We start from the raw sequence: 27,959 nt of genomic DNA on the forward strand, positions 1-27,959 counted from the left end.
AATATTTTAATTTATTCAGACTGGTTTCTTCTTCATTCTTAGACTTGTAGAGATATTTTGGACATCTTCCCATGATTTTCTATGAGTTCAATAAAGTAAAATTTGTTTTTTGAATATCATGAAATTACATCATGTATTTTCAGTGAAATAATTTTGCTTTCAGAATTCATAATTGTGGGGGTATATATGAACCATGAGTACAAGAAATACAAAATGGCCTAATATGATCACAAATAATCATTAACTAATGATATGTAAACAAGGATATATGAAGAGACAAATTTTCAGAATCGAAGATTGGACTGTAAGGGCTTCACATTATAAAAAGGGAACATGCAAAATGGATTTCCTTCAATAGGCATCTTACAATTGTAATGAGGAGTGATGCCCCAAGAAAATACCTGATATACACTATGATATAGTTTTCATTAAAATGGGGATAACTTAAGACATGGAATTTTATATTAATAATTTTAATACTTTATGATTATGCAATATAGATATTATAATCATTTAAAAGAGAAATCCAATGTAAAGAGTTATATATTGATTTGGTGTGTCACCAGGTCTAGTCTAAGGGGGTTATATTTGTCCCTTATTATCTTTTAAATTGTATTTTTATGTGAATGACTTCCCCGATGACATTTGCACTTGTACAAGCATAAACCAGTCAGTAGTGATCGCCCGTCCCGATACCGATATCGGATTACGGTTTCGAGACGGATGATGTACTGGATACCAAAATTCAAATTTTCAGTATCCGTTTTTTCCGATATCCAGATATTGGATATCAATATCGGACATCGGTTGCTACAGTAGCGATATCCGATATCGGTATTCGTCTCGATGTCGTTATCCACCTCCGTCTCGTGGGGAGGATGATGATATCAGATATCAAGCGTGGATATCAGATTTCGATATCCAAATTAAAAATATAATTTTATTACCATAGTGCGGCAGTATGTAGAGGATATACACGAACCAGCTATTTAACATTAGGCTTTTTGATTTAGAAAGTAGCCCATTTAATATATACCTCTCAATGTTTTTATTTCCTTCCATATGGGATAACAGGATTCAGAGTGTAAACTCCGAATCCTATTGTCCCATATGGAATAAAATAGAAACCTTGAGATGTATTTATTGAATGAGGCAATAACATATTAAAGTTATATATTTATTACATCCTACATAAGGTAATAATATAGTAATTATTTATAAAATATTATTAAATTATTTCCTACCTCATTCTATATATACAGCTTAAAATTTCTGTTTTCTTCCATATGGGACAATAGGATTCAGAGTTCAATAAACTCCGAATCCTGTTATCCCATATGGAAGAAAACAAAAAGGTTGAAAGGTATATATATTAAACAACAGAATATATATCAAAAAAATATCTTCTAAACGTAGATCATCTAAAATGTTGATTGATATCAATTTTTTCTGAGGATACCGGATATCGATATCCGGATACCAGTTCCGACATCAGGATACCAGTTCCGATATCCGGATATCGAAATCCAATATCCGGATCGTCCTCACCCATCCGATATTTGTCTTCGATATCCATCTACTCTTAAAGGACGGATATCGTCCGATATCCGATATCAGACGCCATGCTGTTTTTTCCCGGATATCGGATATCGGCTGTCCGATACCGGATATCGGACGGATATCAGTTGGACACACACTACCAGTCTGTCTATAGTAAAAAAAGAATTTGAAGACACACTATAAATGTATAATTTATTTTCCATACAAATAAATACAAAGCCTTTAAGAAGTGCCTCCATGTTTAAGACTCTTCAAAAAGCAGATTGAGGATCGTAATCATCATTGAATGGTCTGTTTTCTAGTGAATGTTAGTTTGTCTATTTTCTGTGAACTATTATTATTTTGAATTGGGAAGAAGTTCCGTCTACTAAAATATCATTAATGAATTCATAATAGTAGAAATTTGAAATGTTATAGTGCTTAGCACCAAAAGTACTTGATTTTATGATGTCGATGATTATCATCATTATTTACTACTCTTTCGTCTTTGTCCAAGATCACCGTCTCGCCACCTCTTAAAGTTAACCTTAATTTACACATTTCTTCACACCCCCCTACTTGTTAATCTTATTAATTTTGTTGTATACTCTAACATATTTTACAGCTCATCTCTTAATACGGCGGTGATGTGACGAATGAAAGTACATGCTGGAGTCGCTACAGATGAGATTTGTAAACGACGATGATTCGAAAGTGAATAACCCATAATTACTGACTTTTACCGAATAAATTCCTCTCAGAGACAATGTTCATAGTTGTCTGCTCATTTTAACGAACAACCGAACATCAACAAAGGAAAACCCCCTGATCTCCGAAACCTCTTCCTCTAGCAGATTCCCGGCGTCGAGTCCCAATCAACCAGGAGACAGTTTCCCGACCCCTCACTCGACATTCACAAGCATTCAAAGTAATCAAGAAACCGATGTTATAATTTATAAAGTCCTCTGGTAGCACAATACTATACTCAAGTTGATAGTGGAGTGTTCTGTAAACCTTACATAATTATCCTCTCTAAACGGGATCACGCGGAGCAGGAAATCTTGAGTCCTCTCTTTCCGTTGCCCACCAAGAAACCAAGAAGCACAAAGAAGCCCCACCCCTCTCCTCCAAGCAACCAGAAAAGCGCCGTCGAAAGGAGAGCGAGAGGGGAGAGGGGGAGGGAGCGGCGGCCATGGCAGCCGATACTGTCACCTTCTTCTTCTTCTTCTTCTTCTTCGTGGGGGTGGTGATGGGGAGGGCAGCGGGGGGGTCGGGGGGTACGTGGCGGGTGCTGCGCAGCGTGGGCGTGTCGGCCATGCACATGCAGGTGATGCCCAACGACATGGTGGCCATCTTCGACCGCACCGACCGGGGCCCGTCCAACCTCTCCCTCCCCCTCCACCTCTGCTCTTCCTCCGACTGCACCGCCCACGCCCTCCTCTACGACCCGGCGGCCAACGCCGTGGCGCCGCTCGCCCTCAAGACCGACACGTGGTGCTCCTCCGGCGCGCTCCTCCCGTCCGGCGCCCTCCTCCAGACCGGCGGCTACGGCTCCGGCGACCGCGCCGTGCGCCTCCTTCCCGCCTGCCCCTCCCCCGCCGCCTGCGCCTGGTCCGAGAGCCCCGCCTCCCTCTCCACCCGCCGCTGGTACGCCACGGACCAGCTCCTCCCCGACGGCCGCGTCCTCGTCCTCGGCGGCCGCCGCCAGTTCAGCTACGAGTTCTTCCCCCCCAGCGGCGGCGACCCCGCCGTCCTCTTCCCCTTCCTGCGCGACACCCGCGACGGCGACGCGGAGAACAACCTCTACCCCTTCCTCCACCTCCTCCCCGACGGCTCCCTCTTCGTCTTCGCCAACTTCAAAGCCGTCGCCTTGGACTACCTCCGCGGCCGCGTCCTCCGCAACTTCACCGCCCTCCCCGACGGCCACCCCAGGAACTACCCCAGCTCCGGCTCCTCCGTCCTCCTCCCGCTCGTCCTCTCCGCCGCCGCCCCGCCGCCCGCCGAGGTCCTCGTCTGCGGCGGCGCCGCCCGCGGCGCCTACCGCCGGGCCCGCCGCGGGACCTTCCTCCCGGCGCTCAGCACCTGCGCCCGCCTCTTGACCACGGACCCCCGCGCCACGTGGCGGATGGAGGAGATGCCGGGTGGCAGGGTGATGCCCGACATGCTCCTGCTCCCCACCGGTGACGTCATCCTCGTGAGCGGCGCCGCCAGGGGGACGGCCGGGTGGGAGCTGGCGCGCGGCCCCGTCACCGCGCCATGGCTCTACAAGCCCGACTCCGCCGCCGGGGAAAGATTCGCCGTCCTCCGCGCTTCGGAGATTCCGAGGATGTACCACTCCGCCGCCGTCGTGGACCGGCTCGGGAGAGTCCTCGTCGGCGGCAGCAATCCGCACGTGGGGTATAACTTCACCGGCGTGGAGTTCCCCACCGAGCTCCGGCTGGAGGCGTTCAGCCCGCCGTATCTCGACCCCGCTCACGACCGCCGCCGCCCCGCCGCCGTCGCCGCGACGGCGCAGCCGCGGTACGGGGAGAAGATCGCGGTGACGTTCCACGTGGCGGAGTACGATCCACGTGGCGGCGTGCGAGTGGCTCTGCTGGCGCCGTCTTTTACGACGCATTCTCTGGCCATGAACCAGCGGATGGTTGTGCTGGCGGCGGCGGAGGTGCGGCCCGGCGGCGCCGCCGAGGCCTATCGGGTGGAGGCGGCGGCGCCGCCAAACGCCAATATTGCGCCGCCGGGTTATTACCTTCTCTTCGTCGTGCACGCGGGCATCCCCAGCGAGGGCGTGTGGGTGAATATCCACTAGATAGATCAGATATAAACTGCGAGTATAGTCAAGCAGGGTAAAAAGAAAAAAAAATCTCGAAATTCTCTCTCGATGGGAGGAAGATTATTTAGATTATGGAAATTATGTACACGCCGACGTTGATGATGATATGGCTTGGGCAAACCATCTTCATTAAAAGAATATTTTTCCCGCACAAGACTATAGTTAGTTTTAGGCGGATCTATGCTACATCCTACAAAATTCTTTCAAAACAAAAACGGCGGGGGAGAACCTCAAGTTCCTGACGCAGCGGCGGTCTTGTACTCTTCACGCTGCTGCTCCTCCTTGGCGAACTCCTCGATGATCGTTCGTTGCCGTTGGGTCAAATTCCTGAATCCGGGGGGAATGATTAAGTAACATAACGCGTACATAAATAATATGGGTAGATTTAGAATAGAAATTTAATATTATTTGAGAAAATTTGGGCTTACGTCGGAATGCTGACGTTGAAATGAACGAACTGGTCTCCGTAAAAGGACGAGCCTCTGGTCTTGATCCCTGAAGAATTAGTAGAGCACGCCTTTTTCATGATTGGATGCAAATTAGAATGAGAAAGAGAGATAAATCAAGCGCAGACGTTACCTTTCCCTCTCAACACAACCTTCTGTCCGGGTTGGGTGCCCTGGCGAACCTGTTGATAAAAAAAACAAAAAAGAAAGTACTAATCAATTAGCGGCAGCAAATAAAAAACATTATGAATTCCTCGTCGTATCTTCACATGCCTTGAGGACGACGTCTCCTGTTAGAGTGGGGACCTGGATGCTTCCTCCCAGAATGGCCTGTTTAAGTTCGGAATATGATTATAGCCCATAATTCTTGGGAAAATTATTTTTGAGAAGAAAATTTTTGGGAGAGGAAATGGTGATTTACTTGAGTAATGCTCAAGACGGCATCAACGTGGATATCACGGCCTTCTCTCCTGAACACTGGATCTTGAAGAACCTGCAGCGACAAGTAAATATGACGATTATCAGATGACACAATGAAAAATAGGTTTCTTCGAAGCTCGATTCTAGATACAACGACAAAAGAACTTATGTTTACCTTCAACTTGACGTAGAGATCGCCTGGTAGATCGCCCTCGGGGTCAGCTCCACCACCTCTGTTAATCCGAATGGTTTCATTATCGTCCATCCCTGAGTGAATAAAAGTAAAAAAATGTTAGAAAGAGACGAAAGAACAAACCTAAAATACGTCGCACGGCTTTCAAAAATGAAATCAATCAATATATAACCGCGTACCTGGCACCACATCTATTCTCACTGACTTCGTTCCGGGCACGACTTTGCCACCCTTGCAGGTCTTGCAAAAACTCTGCATGTACAAGGAGCAACCAGATTCATACGTGTAAATACGGGGAAATTAAAACCAATCTCAGTCAAAATAATGTAGCAATGAGCTCCAAGCTAGAAATCTCGGGTTTCATAACGTGTACGAAGGGCACTATAATTCAACGGGTATAAAAACAAGTTTTCCAATGATTAATGAACTAGTCGATGCAGCCGTTTATCAACTAGTTTTCTGATGATTGCAACCGTAGAACTTGTTATCCTAGTACAAACACCAAGTTCATAATCGCCGGCAGATGTGAACCAAGAATCAACTTTAAAGTGTCAGAAGTCTCAAAGGCAATGCTTCTGATGTTTAGGGAATACAACTAAATAACTTGTACTTTTCAGACACTCTAATTTGGTTTTAACGTCGGAATTTCTTTTCTTCCCTCTTGCCTTACTTTTCTCCAATTTTACTGGTATCGTCATATTTCAGCCAAGAATCGATGTTCTTCCTCAACAAATAACATTAGAAAACGGGCTTAAAAACCAAGATAAGAGAGAAAGCACTTGAGTTACTTTATTCCATAAATGTAACTATAAGACTCTAAAAAGCTCTAGAATGTTCGTCTAGAAAAATCATTTTTTTTGAAGAATCGTCTAGAAAAATCATGAATTCCGGAAGTTCCTTTACCCTAAAAATACAAGTGCCTAACGTAATTATGAACTGAGAAGTTGAAGATTTCTTTTCTTTCTCTTGACTTATCTCTACTTGCACCACCCAAAAGACCCTAATTATTGAGGAGATAGCTGTCTTCTGGCAGTTGCTCACAATAAAATACAAACTATATTCAACAAATTAATGTTTCACCCCAATCAAAATCCGGCCCACAGCTAATAAGTTCATAACGACAATTCTTAAGTTTGGAGAAACTAGAAGATATCAGATTTGGTTCACTCCAAGTTCAGCCCATATAAGAAGTCGTATGAAATCAGACGGGGGAGATTTTACCTTAACAGTTTTTCCAGTTCCTCCGCATTGCATACAGGTGGACTGGATTCTAAAGGGACCCTTTTGCATGAAAGTCTGTGAACAAGAAAAGAATCCTCACTAAACTTGAAACTGAGATTTGAAACTAAAAAGTTCCTCAATTACCATTCCGGAGCCTCTGCAAGCCTTACATGTCTCCGGCTTTGTTCCCGGAGGAACTCCAGTTCCGTCTGCAGCAGAAGAAAAGAAGAACAATTATATAGGAAAAAACCATCAAACGGAAAGTTGCCCAAATGGAAGATATATCGTAAAAGAAAAAAATAACATACTGCAAGTTTGACATGGTATTTCAGCCTGAAAGGAAACTGTTTTGGTGCATCCTTGGACCGCCTCCATAAAAATCAATTCCAATTCCACCTGAACAGTATACCACGGCAAGCTGTCATTTTAGAGATGAAAGGATTAAGTGGAGGCGAAATTTCTTAAGTGAAAGATTGAACCTGTATATCTCGACCTTTGCGGTTGAAGATATTGCCGAAAAACTGAAAATTCAGATATCACAAAAAAAGTCACAAAAAATTGTAAATTAAAATATCCAGTAAAATTCTAAATTTGTTGGGGAAAAAACTTGTGATGCAAAAGACGACAGCCAATCGTATCAATCATATTGATCATCATGTGAGCCATATATCAGGCGCTTGCAAGATAGGAATCGATGGACGAACAGAAATGAGCAAATATAATTTTTCTTATCCGAATTATTGTAAATTCACAAATGGTAATGATGTAAGAGCCACTTCAACTAATGAAAATGGTATCCAAATGCCAATCGCATTTGCAGTCACTGGATTTGACGAACTATACAAGGATAACCACAGAACGAATGAATGTGAGGAATTGTTTCCTATTCAACTTCGCCTCTTTCTGTGTTCCCATTATAGCTATGACAAGATTGAGCGAGCACTAACAAACCTGGACTCCACAAATGGGAAAAATAAGCAAAGAAAGTATGACTAGGATGAATGACAGACTTTTTCATTCGGAAAAAAGACTTTATTTTAAAAGAATAATTGCATAAATAAAGACGAGTTGGACGATAGGATAATCAAAGATGGGTCAAATTAGGGAAAAAAAGATTTTCCCTGAAGCTGAATCAAGAAATTGAAGACCGAAAGTAAACTCAAGTAAAAGACGCACATCACTGCCCATGCCACCGCCTCGAAAAAACTCTTCAAAAGGGTTAAAGCCACCCTCAAATGGACCGCCACCAGGGCCACCACCAGATGCTGCTTGCTCAAATGCTTCAGCGCCAACCTAAGTAATAATACAAAATACAATCAACAAATGATAACTCGGCAAGAGAAATAACAAATAAAAAAAGGCCGAAGCATTCCCTGAAAAAATGAATGATGAACCGTTCCAATAAATCACTCCCATCAAATCACGAGAGAATGCGCAAGAAAACTAACTAATTCACCTGATCATAGAGCGATCTCTTCTCTTCATCTTTAAGAACCTGATGACAAGCAAAATTTGCTTGGTTATTTTGGATAAGGAGCCAACAGAACAATAATAAAGCAGGCACAAATGGTACCTCATATGCACGTTGAACTTCTTGAAATTTCTTTTCTGCTTCAGCGTCCTCTTTGTTTGTATCAGGATGAAGTTTTTTTGCTAGCTGGGGTATGAAACAGACGTCAATGTTTGTGCGTATACAGTGAACTAAAATGGCAGAGAGTTGAATCGAATGTATATCGCTGAACAATGGCCAAATGGATAGCGAAGCAAACCGTTCCTGATTAAAAATCAACCATATTTATCCTTATTGTGAACTACGAAGGACAAAAACACCAGATCAACGTTCAAACAGTAACGTTCAAACCAAGAACAGTCTCATCCTGAAATGGGGTGGAACTCTCTTCTTGCTTATCTTTAATCCAACCTTTTTCTCTCCCTCTCCCACACGAAATCATCTGTAAATGTTCATTTAAAACTAAAAAATCATGCATGTACAAGGGTACAAAGCAAAATCAATGATGAAATGAACCGTAGCTCTGACATGGAAATAATTGGTTCAACGGTTTCTAATTTTTAAACAGCGCTAAACCTTGATAATACGAACTTGATAATTTTATGATTTTATCCGTTTTCCAAGAGTATAGCCACGTAGGCCTGACATCACTCGTAAAAACTTAAGCACCAGACTCATTTTTTGCAGGTACAAGTTCGAACGGCAAAAAATGTTTAAACGCCTTATTTTTTCAGTCTGTGACAATATTTAGTTAATTAGCACAATGGATGCGCATAAGCCAGTATTCGCCGATCATACGGCATGAGGCAGGAAAAAAAGCACTGTACCCCAAATTTCACGCGTAGGAAAGGAAATAGGAAATGAAGATTACCGCATAATAAGCTTTTTTTATTTCTGAAGGACTTGCGTTCTTGCTGACCCCGAGTACATCGTAATAATCCCTCACGCTCATTGAACGTGTGCCTGGAAAAGAGCACACAACCAAAATAGTTGATCAGAAAAGTGACAAATCTAGAGGAACGTGAAAAAATTATAGAGCAGACAAACGCCAGCATCTGTACCGTGAAATGATCTGGAGGAGCACCAGGACCATGGAGAAGCCAGACCTCGAATTCCACTCCCTTCGTTGAATTCAATGAGAACGTCAACGTGAAGCGATAAGACAAAAAGTCAGAAGCAAGAAAAAAATCGCACACAATAACTCACCAGAATCCACTTTGCCGTTTGAGGGAGCTCCCGAGAGAGTGCAAATTCCAGATGACCCCCGGTTATTCAAAACTTCCGACTGCAAAACGTTAAACAGGGCATAGTTAGAAGAGAAAAAAGAGAATCGATGACTGGAAAACGATGTCAGATGGCAAAATTACCGCGCCACCAACGTTGTCCGCAGCAAAACCCGATGCAAGGCACCTTCTGGAAAGCCAGTAGGAAAACCTCGCACCAGCATACCGCGCCATTGACAGCGCCCGAAGAAGAAACTGCGACTTTGCCCTACCCTGGAATCACAGAGCAGGAAGGTAGTTGTCACTGCGGAAGAGATCACGCCAATACAGTCCAGCTGACGACGAAGATGACGGAAGCGATTGATCTAGTTGAGATTCAAACGGAAAGGAAGAACTTCGCGACCGTGAGACGAAGCCGAGGGTTTTTCCCCCTCTCGCTGATTCCCACTTCGTCGGAAGCGTCTGGAAGATTCGGGACGATAAATTTTACGTGTTTTATGAAGATTATTAGCAAGAAATACCCGCCAAATTTCATGAACTGTTAGCGGTCGGCTCGGCAGTCGGCCCAATAGGCCCCTGGGTGACTAGCCCTATTGCTGGCTATTATTAGCATTGACGAATCTGTTTTCTATGTATGAAGGTTATTATTAGCATCATTATGTTGATATTATCATTGTTTTAATATGAATTTGCATTTCATGTATTAATTTGACTACTTTGTTAAAACTGCATTTTTATTAAAAAATTACATATTTTATAGCCGAATACTTTTCTCATTCAAAATATGTTTTAACATTGTTACTTTTAAAGGGGTTAATTCTTTTCTCTAGTGTAGTATTTTATATTTTACAGGGTTGAATTTAATTTCAAGAAAAAAGAGGAGAAGAAAAAAATGGTGATTCGGCTGGCCAGCTAGGTGCAACAGTGCTCAAACTAACCAACGGCCAGGAGCACCGCTATGCAAGCAGTTAAAGCGCAAGACGGCAACAACACAACGAGGGCCTAACCAAAGTGAGCCCATCAAGGCATATATTAGGCTCAAATACCAAGGAATACACAACCCGCGCACACGCCGGGTTGGTCTAGATGAGTTATTTTATTTGATTTACATTCAGGCTCAACATTAATATAGCATCCAAATTTCTTATTTTTCAATATGGAATCTCTAAAGGTTTTCTTTCAGCTCCACACCAGCTTGGGGCCATAAGCAAAGAAAAGGATCGTGGCGCAACGTGCTTCAAGTTGATCTAGGATTTGATCCTATTTTTAAATATGCAGACATAATCTCAACCGTCCAACCTTCTTAAAGAAGATCGGATGGTGGGATTTAAAACACATAAATTACTTATCCTTATTTTGTTTTGCAGGCATGTGATTAGTCACTCACCGATGAGGATGGTAGGGCACAAACATCAAATCAAAACACAGAATACTAAGGGGTTGGCTGACTTGGCAACTAATGGAGTCACTGACGTGGTATGGGGGTGCACAAAAGTTTAAAGGGGTCGACAACAGCAATTTAATTGCAGCTATTGACCCCTCTTTAAGGAAGATACAACAGCCATGTCAAAGCCATCAAACTCTACCCCTGCTCATTGTCCTCTAGTCGGACAATGGCTTCAAGCTGAGGAGACCCCCAAGGCCCAACCCTTCCATCTACGGCCTCCAAGGGGTCTTCCTCAACCCTTAAAAAGAGTCTCCTTGTCCCCAAACCTTCATCTTCCCACAAAATTCCATAACAGTGGTAGGAGACCTGTCTGTGATTAATCCTACCAAATCAAAGCTCGTGACAATTCCAAGAAGGCTTCACTGGCTTAGGAAGGCATCAAAAGATGTCCAGAATCCCCATGAAATGTGACACCATAAAGAAAGATGAGCCGAGCCGCACATTGATGTTAGGGGGCAGCGATCAGTGCCCCCATCCTCAGCTCACCTTAATCAAGATGACTCTAGTGATTTATGAACTTAAATCATTGATATCTAGTTGATAAACATGATGGATTACATAGATTTGGTACAAATTGACACAGAAATCAGATTCTGATTTATGTTTGATAGAATGCCTCTTTGAGGCATTTCATTAAATGCCTCCCAAGCATAACCTTTATCCTCCGATTTTGTCATATTTTCTCTCGATTTGTATTTTAAAAATACCAAAAATTACCTATTCAATAAATAACTCAATAAGTCATAACCAAAAATTACCTTTGTATCTTTTTCCTTTTTGCATCATGGGCAAGTAGGGTCCGGATGTAATTGGGACATTTACGCTCACTCCACACCTATAAATGCTTATAAATACTTCATTTAATATATAAAACCTCCCTAGGTGGCGTCCAGGGCATGGCTGGATTGGTCTACGGGCACAACCCTTGGGTTGGCTGTACCCAACACCATGATTCATTGCCAATAAAAAAATACATGGGCCTACATGGTGACACATAAATGGTTTTGGGCTTTATGAAAAATACACATTTAGAATAAATAGGGGAAGGTTGTGAATGAAATTCACACGCCATAGAATTTTCAAGGCCCCTCCATAGAATCTTCTCCCTTCTACCTTTAGTTCCTCTCCGTTAAGTGATCAAGATAACGTAACGATGGCAACGTTGGGTAAACATAGTCGTCAAGGTGAAAGAGGAGATTTGACATGCCATGGATCACGTGGATATGTCTAGTGACTGCACACTTGAGCAACTCAACACGTCTCACTCGAGGATCCGAGAAATCAAAGATCATGATCGATGCCCAAGTGTTTTGATCATTAGTTTTTTAATGGCACTATGTTTCTGTTTAAAGTCTTCCCCTGTAGGAATCCCTTGATTTCCATAAAAACCAATTGCCTAGAATCCAACACCCAACTCGTTTAAGGCATCCCACCAATGTGGGGATGAAAAACCAGTGGACGCTTCAAACACAGATTTCATGCAAATAGAAAAGAGAATGGAACTGAGTCCTGGGGGTAAATGTTAAGTGTTTCTGCCCCCCCCGCCCCCCCCCCCCCCCACATCCTCATCATTTCTTAACCTACCTTAAACAACAATGGTAATAGGCGGTAATCAAGGGAGAGAATACACTCGTTGGAGTGAGTGTGTTGGACTGGGAAAATGGGAACACAAGGGAAGAGCAAGTTGCGTCCAAATTTCTGATGTATATTATTTTTTGACTTAATATATATTTATATCAATATTTCTATTACAATTCGCATGGTCCTCATTTGGATCTGACCCTCAAATTAAAGCCAAACTGAGAGTCCCATCTGCCGAAAAAGGACCACTCTTTGAATTGACTTCACCAAATTGATGAAATGTGTATTATTGGATTGTAACATTCCTAATTGTATACCAATTTGATTAATGTGACACTTTTGTATATGACATTGAGACCTGAGACATCAAGTACATCGTATAGATATATTATTGTATTTTGAATATGGACCACTATTATTAATCATGGGTCTCCAAACTGTCCTTGCTTATATGTGATAAAAAGTCCAAAAAAGTGAAAGTGTGGCCAAGAGAAGACCATTCATTCTTAATGTGGGAGGAAAAAACTCTAGGAAGATATTGCAATAAAGTCCTTGGCCAAGGAAATAAACATATTAGAAAATAAGTTTTCTATGATTTCATAGATCATTAAAAAATTTTAAGTCAAGTAGGCAAGGCATTAAATGCACCCACTTACGGCGAAAAGGTAGTTTCCGTGAAAGAGTTGATTGAATAATACCTTTTGGAAAATACAGTGTTACTTGGGGTCTCACATGTTGGGTAAATTTACCTATGGATTAGACTACATTAATTAAAGATTATCCATTTGCTAATTATATTTATTTTATTAGGGTAGAGAATGAATAATTGGGCTAATGGACTCATGAATTAAATTGATACATGACATTAAGGGTCACATACACAATTTTAATTTGATGTAATAGGATATATTAAGTATGGGGGTTTTAATAAATAACACCATTTAGTATAAAAGTTTATTGACTCCTTGGTGAGGATCCTTAATTCCATTTCCCAAGGTTCCCCGTTTATTCTCTCTTTTCTTATCGGATGCTCTCCCCTCTTGATGTGACAATCAATACGGAGAAGATGTACAAGGATACATAAAATCCTCATTAGGAATAAGAGTAAGCAAACTGACATGTTGAGAGGAACATAGGTATGTCTAAAGGAAAATAATCTACGTGCTTAAAATGAATCAATCAAATAATCGAACTGTTCAAGATTTGGTTTTTCACATGTTTATATGATCATAACATATCTATATATTTGAAATGTCTCATTCATTTAATTTCACTTCATCTGGAAACTTTACTCTGACATCAATCATATCCAAACTCAACAAGTTTCGACAAGGCTCAAGTTTGATTGGTCAAACTGGCACATGGGTTGGCTTGGCCAATCCACCCAAAAAGTCATACGATAAGAATTTTCATACAATATATAAGTATATATTTTTCATATTTATTTATTTTTTAATGGTACCAAATGAACATTTAGTTTTCTCCATTTAGGATATAAGTAAATTAATCTCATAAAATATAGATACTAAAAAGCATATTTTAATGCATACAAATCCAGATATGAAAGTCACCCGAATTCTCTGTGATTTAAAGATGAAAATGGATGAATATAGTAACATAAATTTCTCTAGTGTCTCATATGTTTATGGATTCAATTTTTATCAGCCCACATGGGTCCCATGAGTGCATGATTAGTCGAGTATGTTAATCAGTACGGTTAATAATTCTAACAAGCAATTAACTTCTTTGATCATGACCATCTGATCATAATAAAAAATAACCCTCTATTTGAAAATTTATATTTTTGTTCTTAAAAAATTCTTTTACATATGATGATTTTTTAATTATGTGATATTTTCTATTCTAGAGTGTGTCATTATGGTTTCTTACAAAATCTATCATATTACAAAACCTATTGGAACATAACTCATAAAAAAGTGATATAAAATGGCGAGATAAATCTGCTTGAATAGAGACTTATCTTTTTTTTTTTACATAAAACCAGCCATTGTCTGATGAAAAAGTAAAAAAAACAAAATACTTAAACATACCGATAATCTTTTAGCCCATGGAAAAATTTCATTTTAGAGCATGATTATGGCTTGTTTCAAAAGATAATATAAAACTTGAACAAAAAATATTTTAATTTTATTACAACTCGAGTCAAAAATTATAAATTCATTATATGTCTCTAAATTTTTTGGAAAACCATCAAAACATTTTGATCCAGTGTAATTTTATTAGTTTTTTCTAATAATATCGGTTAAGTTTTTCCTATACTTTGAATATCATCATTATTTAACTAAAACCATATAAAGTTATGATCATTATCTTGAAATAATAATAAGATAAAAATAAATTATAAAATAATAATAAATGCTATTAAGTTGATTTCTGGAGAATGTAACCTGAAATGTTATCTTAGTTTTTTAAAAAATAAGTTTATCCAAAAATTCCTCAAATCGAACATTTTTAGTCATCAATTGAAAATAAATTCCTTTAATGTTTTTATAACTATTGGGAAACCATGTTAAATGAGGCAATGATGACACTTTAAATGAATAACATTTTTATTATTAATTTAAAATCAATTTTGTAATAGATTATTCAAAATCACTAACGTCATTCTACCAAATTCCCCTAATTAAAGCTTCCAACTGAAATCACATATTTAATCAAATATTTTTAATATTTAATAAAATATTATGTTCATTTGATATAATATTAAAATATATCTTTAACTTAATAAATAATTATGGAAATTTAACTTCCCCAAATTACCCGCGGATGTTTAGTTTTATTTGATGATTTATTTGGAGCTAATGTGGATATATTTATGGAAATGATAATTGACATCTGATTATATTCTGATAATATTTTTCTTTTCTTTCAGAAAATATTATTGATAACATGATTAAGATGGCAATAATTACATGCATTTTATAGGAATTTAAGCATTCAAATATTATATTAATCATGTTATTAACTATACTTTTTGAATATTCTGAATTCCATCTAGACGTCACTTTAGGAACATTTGGGCATCTTTGACTGAACCTACTTCAATTCTATGCCAATCAGTGTTATTACTGACGAATATTTTGAAGTCCCATTTTTTCAGATATTTAAAATGATGAATGGCATTATAGTCAATTTTTGGGGCAATCTATGCGATTTTTTGAGTTATTTATTTGGGATCTTGGAAAAAATTGAAGCAGTTTCAGATTTTATTTTCAAAGGAGCAGTTAGAGGGGTGTGGAAATTTCTGGATCCCTAAAAAATTCCACTTAACATCCCTTTTAAAGAGGAGAATGAAATTCATCAAGGAGCTTGAAAATGTAATTTTGGATCATGCTGATAACTTGCAAATTAAAATGTTTAAGTGATGAATTTTACATTATATTTATGTGTTTTAATGACCAAATTTGCATGTTATCATATGTAAATGAAGATAAATGACTTACACTTTGATTTTATTATTGTTTCTAATTTTTATTATTTTTTTACATGGTATTTAACCTCATTTCATTGAAGAAATATTTTTTACAGGGTTAAATACTTGGCTAAAGGTTGTTAAGGGCTTTCCTATTTTTCTAGAATTTTCCCATATTTTTAAATAAATTTCCGACCATTCTATAGCCAAGAAATGATTTTTTTATATTTAAATAATACATATTCTATTTATTTGGCATTTTATAATATATATATATATATATATCAAGTGGTATCCACGTCATTCGCCCAAATTTTGGGCGAATAAGTGGATGCATATTATTAAAATAAGATTAAGAGAGAGAGAGAGAAAGAGCATTATTGGCTCATTATGCCATCGCAAATCGTGATTCCATAATGAGCGAACGATTGTCCTTAAAGGTATCAACGTGGCACGGGCAGCGAGAGAGAGGTATGATTTGTTTTTTTTACTTTTACTTTTTCGTGCAATAAATGCACGTGGAGAATCGATCTCCACGTGCATTTATTCCTCGTACGCTCAGTTGGTTAGCCACGTGCATTTAATGCACGTGCTAACCAACACACATGCATTAATAAAAGACACTGTATTATTATACGCCAGCAGTCAATTCGCCGCGTGCATTAAATGCACACAGAAATCGACTGCGTATTATTAATTATAACAAAAAGTAAAAGCGTTCTTTTGTCTTTTTATGTTTTTTTATTTAAACAAGGCGACGTGGCGTTCTCTTGTCCATTCAAACGAGACAATCATTTCACGATGATTGCAACCCTTTCAAGTGCGCAAAAACATGGCAGCGCACGATCCAAGGGTTGGAAAAAAGAGAAAAAAATTCCAGCCAATAGAGAAATCCCATTTTTTAAGAAAGATAAAAGATATCTAACAGCCAGGATTAATCATCAGTAAAATCTTGATATCTTGAGATCTAGACATCCAATTGGGCTGAAATTTTGAGGGCATGTTTTTCTTTTCCCCCTCTACAATCCATATGATTGGATCTTTGAATAGAGGTCTGGAAAAGGGAGAAATTCACTTTTTGAAGTCTCCCCAAGGATTTGGCCAGGAAGGACACAGGAGTTGCTTTGGAAGTCGACACATCTTGATTCTGCATTCAATGTTATAAGTTTCTGTTTTGTATTTTGAACTTCTTCTTGAGAGATTCTAAAACGCCTTGGCATGGGCAAAATGTACATGCCCTACAAGTTGTTTTGAATGAAATTAGCATTGCAATTTGAGGCTGATTTGAGATCTGATTTTTAATCTTTAGTTTTAAATAGATTTGGAACAATTCTGCAATTTTAGATCTTTATTTTAGGGTCGGATTTTACCTTCTCCCTAAATTCTTCACTTTCTCTCTCTAGGTTGATTCATTTATTTTCTCTCTCTAGATTTCATAATTGATTTTTTGGAAATTTAATTCAATATATAAAAAACTTAAATATAAATTTCATCCGAAAATTCATCCATCTTGAAGTCCAATTTCAAAAGCCCTTTCTTGATTATTAAATTCCCAATTTTAATTCATAAAAAGTATCTTTAAATTTTATAATAATTGGGTATTAACAATCTGAATTAATCTGATCTTATAATTAAAATATCCTATCTTGAGATTTTTGAATGAAAATATTTAAAATCAAAATTAAGTTTTTACTTAATTTTGATTAATTAAAAACATTATTAAGTATAATTAAGGTTTATTAATTGCAAAATTAATTCATCCTTGAATTAATTCATGAAAAAATTGATAAAAATTCTTGCTTGCTGCATCCTATGGTTCGACCCCTTGCTTGCTCTATACTCTGTATTTAGTGATTAAGGGTATTTATAAATTTCATTGTATAAGTCTAAACGCTCAATCAATGACGTATTTACACATTATTTTTAGGCTTATCACATGCCCTACGGATGAATATTATCTTCCTCTCTCTCTCTCTCTCTCTCTCTCTTTACCTCATTCTGGACATGTTCTAGCCGTGGCTAAGCAAAAAGACAAGGCTCTCTAGGATTCTGGTTGTTCAACATAGTTGATGTAAGTGTTTTAAAGTTGTTCATCATTGCAGAAAAATGCCTAATTTTAAGAAAATATGAGGATCCAAGTTTAGGAATAGGCATTGGGGGCTCAAACCATAAGTCTTTTTACATAAATTTCTCTTGAATAGTAAAAATAATCGTGAAAGTCATTTTAAATTTTTGGAGTTGACAATTTTTTTACCCTAGACTGCATTTTTTTCTGACTAAGCAACAAGTTGTTTTGAAATTATTTAAATTTGCTACATAGGAATTATATTTAGTTACTTAAATGCAAAACACATTTTCATAAACATCTATTTTAATCACATTTATTATATTATATGATTGATTCTACTGTATCATTCCCTATGGCCTAATCTTAAGTGTTTTTATCTAACATAATAACGGCAAAAAATGAGTCCAATTGTGCCCTCAATAGTCAGAGGTTTTAGAGGCCTGTTGAGTTGCTCTAGTCAGTTGTAGTTTCTGTGCTTCCTTTGGGATATTGTGTCACGATGTAAAGAGAGTGTGAGTTTGAAAGCTTATTGCATTTTTTAGTGCAGTCAATGTTTGGTTCCCCTCGTGAAGTTGGTATCTTACGCATGCTAGTCTCAAACTAGACCTTGTGTTATCCTTTCAGCTACGGTCTTGGAGCCATTTCAGACATGTACATGCACATATTTGTTAAGTTATACCTAATCATACTATCTTAATATGACTAGTATCACACATTTGAATTCCTTACTCATTACTTAGAGAGGTCCAACAGAAAGGGACAAAATTTTTGTAAAGTTATGGTTGGGAAATTTGATAAAAAACCATTAAATTTTTTGGTTCCAATATTAGAAATGGTGTAGTAGAAGTGGGGACCAGTACTGGGCGGATGGTTGATAACACACATTTTAGTAGGTTAATGTGACCATGCTTACATGTTTATTTGCATTAATTTGATGATATATGTGTGTTACCAAGCCTCAAATGATTAAATTTATTTTTTGAATGATATTTTGAATTTATGAATTTTTAATTTATTTTTATGATTTTTCTCAAAGAAAATTATGAAAGAACATAATTTCTTCAGTCAGAATATAATTTTATTGAATGTTTTCACATTATATTTGAAGAGATATCATTTATTTTATTAAAATTTATATATTTCTAATATTTTTATGTTTTAATATCTATTTTTTGGAATTATTTAATGGCTCTTTGACTTTTTCAAAATTAGAGGAGATAGAAAATTAAGGAGAGAGAAAATCGGATGGCTTTGAAGGTTTACAACCTTATCTAACGATCTAGAAAGAGTTTTAAGCTGACATTTTGAGTGGAGCTTCTCTTTTCCCACCTCTATCTATCCATATGGTTGGATCTGTAAATAGAATTTGGATTTTTGTAAAAATCCATCTTTGAGCCCACCTCCTCTTAGACAGGCCGATTGAAGGAGAGTAAGGGTTTTAAAAGTCTATCAAGGTGTTCTTGGTGTTTTCAATGAGTGGGGAAGATCAACAGAGAAGTAGAGAGTCCAATCTGCATCATAAAATTGCCTTGATCCTGGTGGAACATGGGGATCTAAGGTTAGTCTCTTGCCTTACATTCGTTTCTCTCGTTCACATCCCTTTAGTTACATCTACAACCTTATTTTCATCATCTCATTCTCATGACCATCTCCCATCATCTCACCCTAAATCATTCATCTCTGATCTCAATGTCATCACCTTCATCTCATATAAAAAATCCAAATCGACTAGTCCGTCATCATCTTGTCCATCTCACAACCACACATCCATTTTCTCATCACATTTGTCGGTTAGATCATCATCATTTCTTCGTCCACCATTCTATTTCACCATAATCCATCCACATCCACTCCCATCCATTCACACATCTCATCATCCTATCCTCTTATTCATATTATACTTTCATCACCGCTTCACTTCTTCATCTATCGTATTCATCATTTCCATTTTATCTATCCACTTCCTCCTACCTCTTCCTCCTACCTATTCCTCATAGTATTATGCATATCATCACTATCAAATAATTATTACCCTCTCACCCCCTTGTATTCATCACATCACGATCCTCTATTTTATGTGTATCATTTCATCCCGTGTGTAATCTCCGTCCATTACAAGGTCGAGTGATATTTATAATAAAGTCCATGAATACATGCAATGACCTAATGAATTATAATGAGATCATAATACAACAATTGAAAATTTTTACACATATATTGTAAATACTCCTATTCAATGGATAGTTGAGAAGGACAGAATTATCCCTAGAGATTACCACTATTTGATCCTAGTTATAAAATAATTATGGCTTATCATGTGGTTGTTAGTGTGGAGACACTAAGGACAGATGGTGGGTGCACTTTGGAGTAATAATTTACTAAGTTTATCCCTAAGAATCCCTAAATGGTATTATACCTAAATGTCAATTGTGTTGATTCATGTCATGGTTGTTATAAGTAATAAATTGACCTGAGATACCAGATATATCTCATGGCTAGAAAACTATATTATGACCTATGGTTTATGAGTCTCTAACCATGGGATTCAAATAAGTCTTAGCTCAGATATAGTAATAAGTACACAGATGTGACTGAGTGGTCAAGACAAGATTATTTTCCCTTGGTACAGAAGGAGATTGATTCAAAGAAGATAATGTAGCTGAATCCTTGGCCAGGGTAGTTAGGATATTGTATAAGGCGTTATCCAATGATTCCCATTACACTTGGTACTATCTGAATGATGGATTAGGTTTTTATGATTAACCGTGTCGTAAGTCATTGGGAGTCTCACACGAATGAAGGACTATACATATATGGTAGCCTATGATTTTAAAGGTTCCATGAGAGTTCAAAAAATACTATGTATCTTCTAGAGCCCGATGTGTAGCTTGGCACCCCATAGGCTAGAAACTTAGCCTATCAATTGGGTTAAATCAATCGTTTGATGATTTTAAAGGTTGGCTAATAACTGTTATTGGGAAGTTAAAGTTATCAACTAGAATGATACATGGGCCTTGAGGGTCACACATACGATTATGAGGCATTGGTTGATGTACTTAAAGGGATTTTTATGAAAAAAATGAAGGAATTTAAAAATTGGGGAGCGGCACCCAATCTCGGCAACATGGCCAACCAGAGCTTAGTGACCCCCTCCAACCAAGAAGTGTATCTTCATGTTGAGAAGATCTACAAGAGCTTCAAGAATATTTGGATAACAAGAAGAGAGCACCTTAATTTCATGGATACTTCTAGATGCCAAACACATGAACGACTTCAGAAAACTCTCCAAGGGAGATAGTCAAGGGTGGAACAAGTTCCCCTTTAGTTATGTAATGTTTTAGTTTTTATATAGATTGATTTAGAACTGATTTTAGCCTCCGCTGGTTACAAAATTGTTTTCTTGCTTTCAATCAAGCCCCCAAAACCCAGTAGATACATTTTATCCTTTGAACTGATACCCTTGTTTGCTACTCATCTGCTCAAATGGGGGATATAGTTTGTTTTCCATCAACATATTTGGTATAACTTGAAGGTTCATACACTGATTTCAAATATTCTGGCATCCTTCAAAATATACTGAAATAAAGATTTATTGGGTAATTTTTGAAAACTTAGTGGTAGCAAACATTCATGTTTACCTGCAGAGATGAAAGTAATGCTGGGCACTTCATATTATGTAGTCAATACTAGACAACTCCTTTGCTAGATAAAATATTAATAATGCAGGTTACACAATAATCAATGAATTTATTCAATTGGAGAGTACATTTCTAAGTTATCTAGCATTTGCACTATATCCACACAAATTTACTTCCATAGTTTCATCACTTCAAAAAGGAATAGAACGAAAATTCTATGCATGTATGTATGTATATCCCAAAGTCTATCGTAATAATTATAAAGCTAGCTGTATTGAATTTCTTGTGTAGGTTGAGAATCCAAATTTTACATTACATCATATTGAAAACATACATATATTTGATGCTTGTATCATTGGTTTACAGTAACTAGTAAAAAAACTAAGAACAAGATGTCAATAGGTTAGATAAATAAATTGAACATAAACTAATCTATAAAATCTTAGTGCTAAACTATCTAATAAACTCTCATGGTTAGAATATGGAGGTTTAGTTGCTGACTTTGACTCCATAAAAACATCAGCTCTAATTATGTCCAAATCTCTCCCATTTCTTCAAGTTTACCTACAGATGTTTCATTCATCCATGACAACCTACACATTATTAAAATGCTAATACGACAATATTTAGATGTTTATAAGCGTTAAATTTGTTATATATGTGTCTTATTAAGCCTAAAATAATCAAACCCATTTTTAGAATGATGTTTTGAATTTTAAAACACTTTATTTATAGGTATTTTTAATGTCATATTCTGAAATAAAATAATTTTTTGAGTCAAAGTATGATTTTTCCTGAATTTTCCAATATTATATTAATGAATATATGCTTTTTCTAAATGAACATATTTATATTTCTTTTATATTTTTGGTTTTATATTATTTTTATATGACGTGTTTTCAGGTTTTATTTCCGTCATGCCATGTGTCACCATTCGATTTATCGAATGGCAACAAATAGATTATTTCAGGAGCTGATTGACATCAACCAACCATTAAGTCTCATTGATGATTGGCTGATGCCAATCATTAAAATGATACCGTATTAACATCACAATTAGCAATGTTATTATGGCATTAATGAATGGAAAACTAATTTTCCTATTATTTTAACTGCAGCAATGACGTAGCCCAATAAAAAAAGAAGTTATTTTTTGCAAAAAAATGTAATGTGGGGACCGAGGAGATGTGAATTAAAATATTCATTATTTTAATATTATTCTCCGCTTTGACTGGTCGAAAAAGGCTGCTCCCAACGACATATCACAAGACATGGCGCCATATGTATATGCGATGTTGTAGTGTCTATCTTTAATAGGTTTCTTTTTAAAAATGCATTGACACGGCACTCGCTGATGCACCACCACATCACGTGTATTCCCCATGTTATAGTAATATTACTATATATAATAGTAATATACTGATATATTACCTTTTTGTTTGTTTCTTGCATATCTACGGGGCATGACATGAGCCGTAGATCTAGGATGATGAGCGCAAATCTGAGAAAATCATTGCATTTAATGAAATGCTAAAGATAAAAATCATAAATGGGACATGGTAATGTAAATGATGAGGAGAGAGAAATCTTTGGACTAAACCAACAAGTAGGAATCATCCAAATCTGGTGCTTGATATATAATGATCTAGAAGGTCAATCGAGCTGAAATTTTGAGGGTAGCTTTGTCTTTCTCTCCTTAATTCAACTTAGGGTTTAGGGTTTCAGGTATAGGACTTATGGTTTAGGGTCTAGGGTCTAGTCTTCGGGTTTAGTTTTAAAGAGAGTAAGGTCATGAATCTATAAATTGAGCCCTCGATCTTGTAAAAAACATCGTAAAACTCATTTCCTCCTTTAGAGGCAGATTGAAAGAGAGTGAGGTTTGAAGGTCCGTTGAGGATTTTCTTGCTGTCTTGAGTGCTTGGAGAAGGTCAACATAGAAGAATAGAGGCTTATCTACATCAAGAAATTGCCCTGATCATGATAGAACGTAGGGATCTAAGCTTAGTCTCATGCCTTACATTGATTTATCTCCACCTCATACACTAGTTAGACCAATACCATTTTTCACATAGCCATCCACCGCCATTCTTCACCATCTATTATCACCCATCATCTATGTCAGACATCATCTACATAGTCACAACCTTGTTGCATGTTCTGCCCTCCATTTACCTCATAAACCATAAATCACTATCTTCCTCCATCTCTTTTCTCACTCATTTGCTACATCCACCATCTTCCCCCCATGTCTTCGTGTATCTTACTCCCTCATTTTTGTCCTCTCTATTCACGCCAACCTGAGTACTTCTCCATTCACAATCACATATTCATTCACCACCTAGATCATCTCTTCTCATCTCACCATTTCCATCACAACACTAGTTACTCTACCCAAATCTCTCATCTTATCCAAATATCTATCTAGAGATACTTATATCCCTAATATCCATTCCCTGTGGAGATGACATGCACTCATCCACTAGCTAGAATAATTAAAATCAAATGATTACAATCAAATGAACAATGAGTATTGCTTTATAAATTTAATTGATTTATCCAATGAACAAAGACGTAATTTTAACCCTAAATTTGAGTTTATCAATGCAATGACTTATTATCTATATCTCTCCTCTCTAATCAATATGTATCATTTTGATATTATTAATATGAGAAGTACTTGGGGATAATTTTTTATGGTAGACAACTCTAAAGTTTTCTCACCCACGTGAGGAGAAATGTAGCTGAGATTTATTATGCATTTGTATTTGGATTAAACCTAAAAAAAATTAATAAAAATATTTACTGAAGGATCTTTAGGACAATGCTGATGGTGGTACGAATCTTAAGTCATGGGATTGTCCCCTTGCAAAATTTTAAATCCTGCATTATATGGAACTATTCTGGAGTTTATGATTTTTATGGATGTTAGATGTAATATAAGTTAATAAAAAATCAAAAGCAGTTTCAAGAAATCTAGAAATGAAAATATTTAGACCAAGGTTGTTGACGGCGTGAATTATTATTATCATTTTTTATTGGCAAAAACACGGTGCCGGTACGTCGAACCCTACTGCTATGCCTGTAGACCGATCTAGTCGTGCCCTGGATGCCACCCAATGGGGTTTTATATATAAAGTGGATTTTTTATCAGTGTTTTTAAGCATGGAGCGAGCATAAATATCCCAATTACACACGGATCTCACTCGTCCACGCCCATGTGAAGGAAAGGGAAAAGATACATAAGTGATATCTGGAAGGTGCTCTGAGAAGGTCGCTCGTGCTGACGTGTCTCTGGATCCCCCCACGGCGGTGATGATGCATGGAGTGTGTGGAGCTCTCCCCGCTGTCAAGAAGTGTCGTTGATGAGGTGCGTGGCGGGGACATCAATAAAGCAGGAGAGCGAGCGCTCCGCCTCTCGCGCTTTATGCAGGACGCCAACAGCGGGAGCAAATATCCAGGAGATGTACGCGTGCCAGCACGAGTATGGGGAGCCGGCGTAGCAGAGTTGATGCGTGGAGTGCAGTCCAACCTGCCATCCGCATATGTCAGTGTTGAGGTGCTTGGAAAATTGGACGATCAAGCGAGAGGGTGAGTTCTCCCACCGTCATCCCTCCATGCAATCTGCCATTCTCACGGTCTCTCCTTCGACAGTGTGCGACGCATGCGAAGAGTCGGCAAGCCAAGGCGTTCCACGCGGTAGCATCCATGAGCTGTCGGAGGGAGTTCCTGCCAAGAAAAGAAAAAGGAGGTAGGGGTACGTGTGTATACCATGTGGTTGGGAAGAGCATCTGTTGTCTGAATTCCCTCGCGTAGCTGGTAACGAACACTAGTTGTGTGAGAGCGGCACTGCATGATGTCCTGCCAGACCTGCTGAAGCCGCCACTGGGAGCATTTACCTGCACGAAGCATGTCAACTAATACTTGTGAGTCCGATTCTACGACGATATTGTGAAGGTTTCGTTCCTCGTAGAGGAGTAAACCATCACGTATCGTCATACCCTTATCAAATGACATGAATCATTGAATCACATGATCATTCTCATAGTAACTTATTCAATCCTGGATCAAATGACACAGTTCAGGAGCCTATGTGATGTAGGACAGCTACGGAATGGACGACTAAGGAATGGACGACCGGGTTGACGGGACAGACTACGGGTAGATGGATGACTAGGGATGGATCAAATCACACGGTCGAATTCGGACTTTAAAACCGATGAAAATCTGGTGGTGTAGCTCCAACCCTTATCGAGGGCGGGAGTATTGTCTTCCCCCACCGCGACGATGCCTAAGCACCAAAATCAATATCCGAATTTGCATCGCAAAGAAACACTCGAGAAAGAGAGAGAAGAAATGGAAATCCAAACCAAGTCTAATTCTGACGACGGTGGAAACTTCTCGAGAAAACACTGAGGGGGGAACACTTTGACACCAAAGAGTTCAAGCGTACCTCGGCACTGTGGTGCGTGAAGAGGATGCGGGAAATTATGATCGTGACGAGGCTGGGTGAGTCCGGGCATTGAGAGGCCCACTGGACGACAAGATCTGGACGTTCTGGGCGTTGAACGGCCCTGGCAGTGAGTACTTATCGTTGTCGTAGAGTCAGGCGTAGGCGAATACCCAGAGCGCGCATAGCGCGTGCGGCTTGAAGCGTCGGACGGCGTCCAGACTGGGGCAGCCTGAGCGCGGCCTTGGGCAACCCTGTTTGGGCGGCCTGGGCTGCTCGTGGGCGGCCCTGGCAGGGGCGGCCTGGGTGGCTTTGGGCAGCCCTAGCAGGGGCGGCCCTGGGCATGGCCTGGGCGGCCTTGGGCGGCCCTAGCTGGGGTGGCCTGGGCGGCCCTGGCTGGGGTGGCCTGGGCGGCCTAGGTCGGCCCTGGCAGGGGCGGCCTTGGGCGAGGCCTGGGCGGCCTTGGGGCGTGGCTAGGGCGGCCTGGGTGACCTTGGGGCGGCCCTGGCTGGGGCAGCCTGGGCGGTCCTGGGCGGCCCTGACTAGGGCAGCCTGGGCGGCCTTGGGGTGGCAGGTCTGAGAGAAAGAGAGGAAGGGGGAGAGAGAGAGATGGAAACGAGGAAGAGGTGGCCGGCAACGAACACTGTAGCGGCGATGGCGGCGGTGGCGATGGCTAGGGTATGAGGGTAGAGGGAGGCTGGGCAGTCCTCCAAGAAGAGTTTAAGTGAAAACTCAATTCTTGAAATATGACTGCCTAAGTGTTTCTTGAAAACAATGGCCTATATATAGGCCTTGGAGGAAAGTGAAATGACGAGAAATTAGAGATGAGAAATTAGAGATGAGAAATCAAAGACGTGCATCGTGTCACACCAAAGGACATTTGTGGATCTGCCTCTAGCGTCGTGTCATGACGCGCGTAGGGATGTGCGCGGGTGGAGACGTGCTTGTCGACGGTTGCGGCATGTTGACTTTGGTGTTGACTTTGGTTGACCGTGGCGGGTTGACTTCGGTTGACTTCGTCGTTGGATCCATAGCAGGCGTGTTGACTCCGGTTGACCATGGTGACGCGTTCGACGGTGATGTGTTGGCGTTCTCGCCATCACTATGTATTTGTATGGATGTTAGCCATAAACTTTAATTTAAATTCAAAAAAAAACTTAGCAAAAATCTATAAATGGTAATATTCAGATTAGGGTCATTGGATGTGCAAATTCTGGGGGATAATATATTTCTCCTTGTAACTTCTTCAAATCTGCACAATAATAAAATTTCAACTTCTATGGATCTGGGATTATGCTAGAAATAAACTTAATGTTGAAACATTTCTACAAAATACCTTGTAAATTTCTTGAGAAAGCTATGATTTGAAGCTTGCTCTTTGTTGTGTGATTTTTTAACAAGAGAAGTGAAGATGAGAATTTCAAGATTAGGGCTTGATCTGCCTATATAGATTTCGACATTGAAAGGGGAGGTCCATATTATTCATAAATACAATATTGGAATTGATTTAATATGACTAATAATATAACACACAATAACTACGTCAATTTTGAATTGTCATAATTGCAACTTTGCCATTCATTTCATCAAAAAATATAAGCCATAAAGGTAAATCCAATAATTCCATTTCTACATAAAAAAATCATACATTTTATTTTAGATATCTAAAATAATATTCTTTAAAATATTATAAAGATATGATTTTATTCATCTATATTTAAGCTCTTATAATGTAATTTGTTAATTCTTATATAAATATCTAAGGTATGTAGAGAAGTCCATGTTGGGTGTCATGCTTCACTAGCCAAATGGTGTCTGATTTACATAAATCTTTGAGTATTGACATGGTACCGGGTTATCAACATGTCATGGAAATTGGGATACAATTATTTTGAAGCTAGAGATAAGTTAATGTCTTGTGTAGGTTGATGATCCAACTTGAAAATTACATTATATTATTGTT

The 27,959-nt window shown here is 38.7% G+C and overlaps 1 protein-coding gene and 1 pseudogene across 1 annotated transcript; one reads left to right on the forward strand and one right to left on the reverse strand.

Moving 5' to 3' along the window:
- The first annotated feature begins 2,731 nt into the window (after positions 1 to 2,731).
- On the forward strand, positions 2,732 to 4,362 carry LOC144706041 (aldehyde oxidase GLOX pseudogene; annotated as a pseudogene).
- A 58-nt stretch (positions 4,363 to 4,420) lies between these two features.
- On the reverse strand, positions 4,421 to 9,863 carry GFA2 (gametophytic factor 2). The gene is made up of 18 exons (XM_078578397.1): positions 9,527 to 9,863; positions 9,366 to 9,444; positions 9,221 to 9,280; positions 9,031 to 9,122; positions 8,223 to 8,306; positions 8,106 to 8,144; positions 7,826 to 7,942; positions 7,129 to 7,170; positions 6,958 to 7,045; positions 6,794 to 6,858; positions 6,650 to 6,724; positions 5,608 to 5,680; positions 5,411 to 5,502; positions 5,237 to 5,308; positions 5,089 to 5,145; positions 4,949 to 4,997; positions 4,798 to 4,864; positions 4,421 to 4,696 (listed from the first exon to the last, which is right to left on the reverse strand). Exons 1-18 carry the CDS (start codon positions 9,614 to 9,616, stop codon positions 4,600 to 4,602), a joined length of 1,338 nt encoding a protein of 445 aa, XP_078434523.1. The 5' UTR covers positions 9,617 to 9,863; the 3' UTR covers positions 4,421 to 4,599.
- Between the last annotated feature and the right edge of the window lie 18,096 nt (positions 9,864 to 27,959).

This window comes from Wolffia australiana, chromosome 7, assembly GCF_029677425.1.
Source record: "Wolffia australiana isolate 7733 chromosome 7, ASM2967742v1".
NCBI classification, from domain to species: domain Eukaryota; kingdom Viridiplantae; phylum Streptophyta; class Magnoliopsida; order Alismatales; family Araceae; genus Wolffia; species Wolffia australiana.

Bases quoted from the DNA above. Each gene is read 5' to 3' on its own strand.
- GFA2 (XM_078578397.1), bottom strand. From the start codon at position 9,616: ATGGCGCGGTATGCTGGTGCGAGGTTTTCCTACTGGCTTTCCAGAAGG. The intron at 7,171-7,825 runs GTGCGTCTTTTA...CTGAATTTTCAG, and splicing joins GCGGTGGCATGGGCAGTGAT to TTTTTCGGCAATATCTTCAA. The intron at 7,046-7,128 runs GTTCAATCTTTC...TATACTGTTCAG, and splicing joins GCAAAGGTCGAGATATACAG to GTGGAATTGGAATTGATTTT.